This window comes from Lycium barbarum, chromosome 6 (assembly GCF_019175385.1).
Source record: "Lycium barbarum isolate Lr01 chromosome 6, ASM1917538v2, whole genome shotgun sequence".
Lineage (NCBI taxonomy): Eukaryota > Viridiplantae > Streptophyta > Magnoliopsida > Solanales > Solanaceae > Lycium > Lycium barbarum.
Genome location: NC_083342.1, coordinates 83,590,153 through 83,600,322, shown reverse-complemented (window position 1 = coordinate 83,600,322; position 10,170 = coordinate 83,590,153). Strand labels below are relative to the sequence as shown.

The 10,170-nt window shown below is 35.2% G+C and overlaps 1 protein-coding gene and 1 long non-coding RNA gene across 2 annotated transcripts; both read right to left on the bottom strand.

Moving 5' to 3' along the window:
- Window positions 1–288: 288 nt before the first annotated feature.
- Window positions 289–2,500, bottom strand: LOC132644427 (uncharacterized). Its single transcript, XM_060361023.1, has 2 exons — window positions 2,158–2,500; window positions 289–2,001 (listed from the first exon to the last, which is right to left on the bottom strand). Exon 2 carries the CDS (start codon window positions 1,919–1,921, stop codon window positions 680–682), a length of 1,242 nt encoding a protein of 413 aa, XP_060217006.1. The 5' UTR covers window positions 1,922–2,001; window positions 2,158–2,500; the 3' UTR covers window positions 289–679.
- A 4,060-nt stretch (window positions 2,501–6,560) lies between these two features.
- LOC132599770 (uncharacterized) lies at window positions 6,561–9,595 on the bottom strand. The gene is made up of 3 exons (XR_009567002.1): window positions 9,358–9,595; window positions 8,363–8,413; window positions 6,561–6,656 (listed from the first exon to the last, which is right to left on the bottom strand). It is a non-coding gene; the product is annotated as an uncharacterized LOC132599770 (long non-coding RNA).
- Between the last annotated feature and the right edge of the window lie 575 nt (window positions 9,596–10,170).

Here is a 10,170-nt window from a genome sequence, read left to right as displayed (position 1 = left end):
TTTAGTTCAGTAGATATTACTATGAATGACCTAGAAATATTTTGTTCTATATATAATATATTTTCCTCACTTAGACCAATGTTAACACTATATAAACCTCCAAAGCTTGAGGGAGTAACCAAATTGAACATTCTCAAAATCTCTCCTTTTTTTCTTTTTCTTTTTTTGGCTTGTTATCTCTCCTTTGCTTTTCCTACACCCCTAAAAGACATTAGTTCACAATTGATAACAATGAAAAGGCTACAAATGAGATACATATTTCAAAATGCATGAGATAACTTCCAAACAAAGTAGAAAACCAAAATAACATTTAACAAATTGGAGTTTCCATTGTACAATCATGAACGTTAATCAAATGTGTAGAGAACAAGTAGATAGAATTCATACTGGTTCTTGACAAAAGTACCTAATACATGCAGCGAGAGTTGATTGTTTGTTGAGGAAGCCTCCTACCAAGCAATATCACCATGCTAATGAATTCCAAAACTAGAAGAAGCTAAATATGATGTAGATATAAACTTCCAACAGGAGTTAGGGGCAATGCTGATACTTTGTTTGATATTTGGGAATTGTTTCTACCCAAGCCGCTTTAGAGTTGGCGATAACACAATGCAATGAAAGTGACATAATTGAGGAGAGAGAAGAACTGGGAAACTATACCCTGTTCATTCAAAGGCCATCAATTCAATCTTCTCCTTCTAGATTCACGGAAATCTACATCAGAAAGCCTTGACAAAATGTTTCTTCTCCTGGAAGCCAAGGAAGATCGAATCGCAGGCAGATTACCAGTATCAGTTGTAAGGTTTTCCAACTGACCAGCAGTGTCAGAAACTTCATTTGCTTGAGAAGAGGACGGAACAGATGCAGTGGAACCCGTCCCTAAATTGGACTGGATGAGAGCAGCATCTCTTCTGAAAGAATCACCGTCGCCTGTTGCTCCATGATGGGCTGGTAGAACATCCGCATTAGTACTTCTTTGGAGAAGCCGATCAGTGAGTGATGCTGCAAGATCCTCAAACATCCGTTGTGCATTATCTAACTCTGATGAAAGAGACGCAGCACCTTCTGACAACACCCTTGAAAAAAGACGGGAACGTAGTCTCCTACTGCTTAAGGTATCAGCATTTTGCAACACATGAGAGTTGCTCCCAAAACTCAAATTAACTCCACCACTGTCCTGTTGCAATCCAATACTAGTCCTAATTCTCCTTAGTGCTTCTGCAACCGGGATGTGAGACAAACCCTGAGTTACACGCTGCTGTCTAGCACTCTCTATTCGACGTGCCTTTGGCCGTGGTGGTATTTTCAGACCAGACTCCAATTCTGTTATGCTTTCACCATCCCCATTACCATAAATGGGAGTAACATTTGCATCTGCAACCTCTCCCTTGCAGACAGGACATTCCTTTGTAGTTGAATCAACATAAGGTAACTGATAAAAGCACGGCCAGCAATATAGGTGGCCGCAACAGGTTAAGACAGGTTCTTTCGCCATTTCCAAGCATATATTACAGTCGAAAAAGCTCCCACCATCGTCATCTACCTTATTAACCACTACATCCATCTCTAATGCCTTTGCTACCAAATGGGAACTATCCCTTTTGCATCCAATAGTCCTTTCCACATTATCCAAACTGCTCGCCCTATTCTGACCTTGCATCTCACTATCCACATTGACTGCCCCGTCAACCGAAATATTACCATTATCAGAAGTAGTCCGAGCCTGACGCCACCTATGGCGCTGCAAAGCTCTAGCAGTGACAGCTTCAAGCTGCCTAATTCTCTCCTCTATCCTACTGTGAGCAGTTTCTAAATCACTCAACAAAGACCCTAATCCTAAAGTTGAACCAGAAGATGGGTCCAAAGGCTCTTGGTTCAAATCCAGATCCATCACCATATCATCCATCAAATTATCAGACATCCAGTTTAGTCCTAGTTATACTCACTTAATTTCCAAGATACCCTTTTTTCAGGACAGTAAAACACAGCTCTTTTTCTAGGCTAGATTTCACCAAAAGAAAACACCAAAAGAAACCAAGCATTAAATCACAACATAGGGTTCACAGGGCCAAAAACAAGAAGGAAAAGATAAATAACTTCCTTAACTGAAACATCAAACAATGAAATGAAAACCCAAATCAAGAATTGATTAAATACCTGCAGGAAAAATAAAAATCAGGCATGTGAAGGAAGAAAATTCTTGATTAAGCCACCATCCAGTGGTTCTTGTGCTTGTACAAAAAAGGACATACACCTTCAGGTCTGCAAAGAGGGAAAAAGAAATGGCATTTAGAAAGAGCATCCGAGGGAGAAGAAACAAGCAACAACAAGAAAAGGTGTGTCAATTAGATTAGATTGGATGGGTCAATGGGTTTCGCGCAACTTTGGGTTAGTTTAGTGGGATTTGGCACCTCTCTCTCTGTCTGTCTAGTGTGTTGTGACATGTGAGGGTTGCGGGAAATTTAGAAGAATCGTTATGGTAAGTTAGGTGCCAAATTACTTTGGTACGTCCGGAAAATAATTAACGCAAGGATGATAATTTATATATTGATACCAGTGCCTCTAGGCCCGTGCTAAGCCCGGATCCAAATTTAACTTTAATTTGCTAAGCCCGGGCTTAAATTTAACTTTAATTTGTTATAAAAAAAATCTTTTGCCCTTAATAAAATAATTTGTAGTCATACAAATATTTTAGACATCAAAATTTAATACTCTAGAAGGCTCGATAGCTTTTGAATAGAAATGACATGAGAGTTTTTTAAGAGTTGTGGTAGCTTTTGTTTCGTCATTCCTTTTTTTTTTTTTAAATCCCTTTTTGAATCTTGTATAAAATTTATAATTTGTTGATTTGGTAGAGCCTGTAATAACAGATACACAGACACCAACCTATAAAACTGTAAAAAAAAAAAAAAAAGACAATCCGACCATAAACACATGTCACCAAATAAAGCAAAAGCTCATCCCAGTTAAGAGTTAAAACCAATTTCTAAAAAGAAAAGCAACAATTGGACAATTTAACACCTTGAGTTAAAAGGAAAAAATATACTCCTTTTGTCCCAGATTATGTGACTAATTTGGCTTATGTATCGAATGGAATCAACTGAGTATCATGAAATTAAATACAGATATCTTCTCGTGTCAATATGATAAACTGTAGTTTTAAATTAAAATACTGGTCAAAGTTTACATAATTTAATTCTTAAGAAGCGAAAAATATGAGATAAATTAGGACAAAGGAACTATACCTTTTCCAGTTTCTAAAATTTTTGAGAACAATCTTGTTATTTGATGGTGTAACGCTCTTCATATCAAATTATTGCTAAAAGTCTCGTGAATCTTCTTCTGCAATCAAGACACAAAAGCAAAGACCTGTTAGCTTACCCCCAATCAAGTCTCTAGGTTCGATAGTTTTTGAAAAGTAGACCTTAAAAATAAAAAATAAAAAAATTAACTTAAATAAATAAGATTAGGACCTAAAATAATTAATTAAAAAGTTTTTAAAAAATTATTATGAGAGCTACAAAAGTCCTCACATTTGCTCTTATATTGTATAGTAAAAAATAATCTTACCAAAATTGAATTAGATGAATAGAAAAAGTTTACATGGGTGAAAATTGACAACTTAAGATAAGATATGATAGTGGGACCCATATATTTTACTTTTCCAAAACCAGCAAAATCCTTGGCAAAGCTGAGCTACAACATGTGTCCAACTTTGTGGTTGGCAAGTCCAGTTAAAATGCAACCATGGACGACAAAACTCCTTTCATTCTCCCTTATTATATATGTAATATGTAAAGGTAATCAAATAAACAGGGTGAGTCAACCAAAATGTGTTAAGTGTATAGGGGTTATCATCTAATCTGCCTAAACTATACGTGTTAAAACATGAGTAATGTTATAAATATTATTTATTATTATAGATGTCTATCTTTAGGAGAAATATTAGGGTTAGTGACTTAGGGATCAAGTCACTTTTTCCCTATAAATATAGAGGATCTCCTTCATTGTAAATGAATCCCTAACAAGAGAAATAAAAAAATTCCTCTCTTCTCTCTTTGTCTACAATATTATTTTTGCTTGCTTTATTATTTTATAACACGTTATCAGCACGAGACTCTGCCATCTTACTTCGATTTGAATTTCAGATGAAGGAAGCAATTAAAAGCCACAACATCATTCTGATGTATCGATTATATTGAAACTTAAAGTAAGAGATGGATCCGTTGTTTTGCATAGAAGTATTAGTTGCTACTGTCAGGTAACATCTCTCTTTTATATTCACTGATTGTTCTTGTGGCAGTAATTAGTGAAACTTATTACATTGCATAAAATATTATGGGTCTTAACTTGTTATGCTACTGCCATTTGAAAAAAAAAAAAAAAAAAAAAAACCTTTCACTTCCGTGTCACGTTATTACCAGTTCACTATCAAGTATGAACGGTTTTTCCTGTGCAAGGATAATGACGTGACTTGCTGGATACTTTCAATTCTTTAATTAGTTCAAATTATACCTTATACATATACGCATGACTATATTTTGCTGAATTAATTCTCTGTGTTTAGTTTACTGGTTGTACTCATATCTCATCTGTCTACATGGCTTTTGTTTTACACACATATTCATATGTTTGAGTAGAATCGTGTTAAATCAAAACTACTCTTGATGATTTTTTCTCTACCATCAATTTATATTATCACCTAACTACATGAACTAATGATAAATTTAAAATCATATACCTATTTGGAAATAATGAATGTAAAGGTTTTTCTTATTTATCTGCAAGCTTCGGTTTTAGTTATTTAAGGTGGAAAAATAATGAAGGAAATTTGTATATTTAATTTGCTGCAATTTTCTTAAAGTGTTGGGATTTACAACGTAACTAAGGAATGGTTCTATGTGTATTTTAGTGGTCTAGAAGTATTTGTATGACTTTTGACAAGCTGAAAAATGTTTGAGAAATATATTGAGTGGTGTTTTCTTGTGGTTGAGAGAAATAATGAACTATTGAAAATTATGTATAAAGTTCATCTAAATGAGTCAAGTTTCATTCCCCCAAGTGAATGAAGAAATACCACAACACACCTTCTCAAGAGATAAAATAACAATGGAAATAGATGTTATTTTGTGGTATGAAGACATTGCCACACTTTCTTGTCATATGTCGAAATATATTAAATATTTTTAATATGATCATTCCAAGGCAAATGAAAATACATCTTGTAGAAAAATGTCTATTATAATCACATTGATATAGCATGATTAATGGTTATTGATTTCACTAAAGGAAATAACAAATTCATATATTTTTCTTGACTAAGGATGTAATATTTATGTGGTCACTGCTAAGATACAAAATATTCATATGTTAATAGCGAATCTTCCTGAAGGGGATGTTTGAAAAACTGAAGTTTAGATCATAATATTTACTTTTCATTATTTATGAATTTATTATCTTTAAATGTAAATTCGTTTACTAATTTTTTATATGACATCAGAAAGATCTAATCAAATTTTCTTTCCTGACACCAGCAGTGTCTAAGCAATATTTGATCGTACAAAATTAATTAAGGGCTCCAGAAGAGCTAGTTATTTATCTAGAAGATCATGGCACTAGTAGTGTCCAATATATGTGATTATGGAGAATAAATTAAAGGCTCCTGAAGAGCTTATATAGTATTATGTCATTCGTTGTAGATTGTAATACATAAAGTTCTTATGATTGAAACTCAAGTAGTAAACTCGAAGTTTGCTAAAGTAAATGGCTATCATATTGAAGCTATAAATGATTGGAGGATTGAATATCTTGAAGATTATAGTGGGTAAGAAATATGTATATGAATGGTTACCCTCTTTATTCTTCAAATTGTACTACACAAATATAAGCATGATGAATCACATGGTAAACCAGAAGTTTATTGGTGCACAAAAATAATTCATGTCATAGTAAACCAGAAGTTTACTAAAACATATAGCACATGGCATGGTAAACCTGAAGTTTACTAGTATAAATAATTTTATTAGTCATCATGAGCGGTTGGCCATCCCGATTCAAATATGATGTGAAAATTGAGTATTTGGCATACATTGAAGAATTAGAAGATTCTTCATGAATTTATTTGTTGCTTGCTCTTATGAAAAGTTGATTATACTGGCAAATGTTAGGATTGAATTCCCCAAATTTTGAAAAAAAAATAAATATAAAGGGTGAATATGGGCCCGTTCACCTATTATGTTGTCACGACCCGACTAGGGGCCGTGACGAGTACCCGATACTTGTACCGATCACTCCTTATCTGTCATATTACTTTTACCTCTTAGCAAGTCGTGTAACCAGAGCCATTTTTTTTTTCTTTCTGAACATTAACATTAGCAGCGTCGTTCTGAACATAGACTAGTAAATCTCGTTAACACTTTATACAACAATATCAACATGCCAAAACATCGTATATCTAACTGTACTCGACTGACTATACACATCTGTCTACGAGCCTCTAGACATAGTACACTTATACATAGAAAGGGTCGGGTACTGCCGTGCCCGAATATATATATACACAAAATAGTACCGAGAATATGGGGCTCCGGGACGACTGGAGCACTGCCAACACTGCTGGTAGAACTTCTAGAAATCAGGTCCGTCTACCTGCTGACCTGCGCGGCATGAAACGCAGCGTCCACAAGAAGGGACGTCAGTACGAATAGTGTACCGAGTATGTAAGGCATAGAACATAATACAAGCAGTAACATGGAGTACGATTAATAATATCATGGAGTCATAGGACATATGAAGAGGCGAGAAATAACCTGTACATAGGTAGGCCCCTTTTTGGGCGGCTACCGTGCATGACTTGTCTTTCCCTTTTTAAAAACGTTCCCTCTCCATGGACGTAGAAAATAGAACTTATATTATGCCGTATCGTGTCGTATCATGTCCTCTCATGCCCTATCGTATCCTAACGTAGCATATCAGGCCGTATCCTGTCGTGTCTTATTATGGCATATCGTATCATAGGCTGGAGTATCATAGTATATCATATCGTAGCATAACTTGTCGTAGCATGTCTTATCATGGCATAGCGCATCATAGTATATCATATCATAGCATAGCGTATCATAATATACGTTATCACAGCATAGCTTTCCTCTGAAAATCTTTTCTTGTTCATATATATATATAAAAATAGAATATGTCATATTGCCGAGGCGTCGGCAGCCGATCCATTTAGCCATAAATACACATCCCGCGTCCGGGCATCCCGCGTCCGGGACGATATCATGTCATGTAATGCCAACTGATCAGGTGGATGTGCGTGTATAACGCTCTGCCCTTATCCCCATCTTCCCCGTATACATGTGCATACATCATGTACATATATCAGCGTCTATAGCGCTCTGAATCTTTTATTATATGCATATGCTGGTATCGTGTGCGTATGTCAGCGACTATAGCGCTCTGGATCTTTTATCATGTACATCGATCGTATACATATACATGTCTTATACACATTTACTTGTCTTAAGTACATATACATATCTTTTATGCGTATACATGTTTTATATACATATATCATATAAGCGCACAAGGGAGCCAAGGAAAATCATGTATCCATCGGAGTGACGTAAGGTCGGTGACCTCCGATTACATTATAGAATGCTAGTGATAGCTTCGTCCCACCTCGAAGGAACAAGTATTTTAAGGCGAGACTATCAACGGAGAATAACATTAAAGTAACCATAAAATGAAATCGGGGCATCATAGATGTCAGTTCATAGACTTTGAAATCCTTAGAAAGTAAGGTCATCGCTAGGAAATATAAATAAGATTTAAAAATTAACTTATCACTTTCATGTTTACATAAGATACTTAGCTTAGTCATCTTAGTCATAGAGTCATTCCGGTAGTACGTATCATAGGCATATCCTCTTGTCTAACGTCATGGCTATCGTTATCATCATGGAAGTATCCTCGTTAGAGGAGTCATAATACTTATCATTTGGTGACGAAATCGGGATCAAAGGTTCCCTTTGGATTCACTTCAAGTACGTCAACCCAGACTATAGGAAAATCCGGGAGTAACGGGCCCACCTCGGGCCGGATGAGGTAGCGTATACTATTTACATATGTCACATGTCATGTCATTACTTGTGAGGGTTCTAGGGTAATCGGGTCCCATTTATGCAAGTTCTAGGGGTTTAAGAGGTCTTTCCATTATTTGCGCACTTTCTAGTTCAATTCTATTGAACAAAAGTGGAAAACTTTAGGTGCGGATTCCGGGGAATAGGGTTGTCCCCGAGGATCGTACCCGACTTATTACATCTAAGACATGCCATAGAAGGAAGGGTGAAGCCTTACATACCTTTTCCGCTTCATACACGTCTCCAAAATCAAGTTTCAAGTTCGCCAAAATCTACAATTTGGTCACAATTACCAAATGTTAATTGTAAGGCTTTAAGATTTCAATCTTAACCAATACTTGTCTACAAAAATTTGGGCAGCATCTCCCCTATAAATACACCATCCCCAAAATTCAACTTAGCCAATTTTTAATCAACAACAATCCGGGAATTCAACCCGGCCAAACTATCAACACAATGACAACAACCATGACTACAAAACACAATATAACACAACTAGTCTTCTTTCCAACATAATGCAATAGCTTTCATTCCAACTTCACAATTCCAAACCAATCTCAATGTTTTTACATTCATTACTAATCAAGATCATTACAATATAATTCGGAAGCATTTCATATCGTTTCTACCAAATATTCACAAGATATACAAAATATACAAACTTTCCACCAAAACCATAATCCATCCAAAACTTCTAATCTTCAATCTACATATTCATAACATATTTCCATCTTCCAATTTCATCAACCATAATCATAATTTGCACCTTAATAATTTCATTTTCATAATTACATAAATCTACCATAAAATCACAAAACTTCTCATAACCACTTAACAACCAATCTTTCATGCCAATATGGACTATTATCCTTCCAAATTCACCAACTAACATAATAATTCACATTTAAAACTCCACTTCTATAATTACATAAAAACTTCATTAAAATCACATAATTTCCTATAACTATTTCCAATAATTTTCCATGCCAACTTGAACCATTTTCTTCCATTTCCAATATAAATTTCACCATAACCACAACTAGAATACAACATAAAATTCAACTCATATTATTTATACAACAATATACATATATGTCCACTTACATATATGCACACCTACTTTGTAAACTTCCATATTTCCATAAATTCTACCAATTTCTACATACTACAACATAAACCAACCTTCATAACATAATAAAAAGGGATTAATTCTTACCTTTTTCTACAATCTTCTTCACTTGACCAAGTTGTCAACTTGAAGAAACAAGTGTTCTTTCTTCCAAAATAATTACACCAAGTTGTAAAGGACCCTTGAATTAGTAGAAATACCACAAGAAAATAATTTTTGGAGAAAGATTTCAAAGGGTCAATTTTTCAAGAGCTTGGCCGTATGGCCCTTTTAATTTGCTCTTCTTTGCTTTGTTTTTCACCTTCTAAATTTCTCTTGAAAGTTCCATGACTAAGACTCCCTTTATATTTAATTTGTCACATGGAAAATAATTAAAACCCATGGACTTGGGTCCTCTTTTATGGACCATGGCCGGATGGCCCCTATTGGGCCTGATTTTTCTCTTCATTTTTTTTTTTTGGGCCAACTCGGTTGGTCCCGAGTTGGGCCTAGCCCACTGACCTTTCGACCTTAAAACGTCCATATCTCCTTGCACCGACGTCACCGGAGAACCCACGACCTATGGTTGGAAAGCTAATTCAATTATCTACAATTTCTATTTCTTGGTATTTTTCCAAATTCCAAACTTATAATACCGTTTTTGCCCCTAGAAGTCAGATCACCCGAAAACGTTTTCTTAAAAATATTCGTTTGGAGGACTTCCACTTTGATTTGGCCCAAGGGTCCTTCTTGAGTTGTGTTTAACTTCACATATGTGATTCATATGACTTTTCAGATGTCCAAAAAAAAAATCTCGATGTGTGGGCCCCACCTCAGCTTACAAATAATCCGACGTTCAAAAATACGGGATATAACAAATGTGATATCTTAAATAGATGCATCAATAAGATGATCATATGT

What these genes read in the sequence shown, in the direction of transcription:
- LOC132644427 (XM_060361023.1), bottom strand. Translation starts at nt 1,921, where the DNA reads ATGTCTGATAATTTGATGGATGATATGGTGATGGATCTGGATTTGAAC.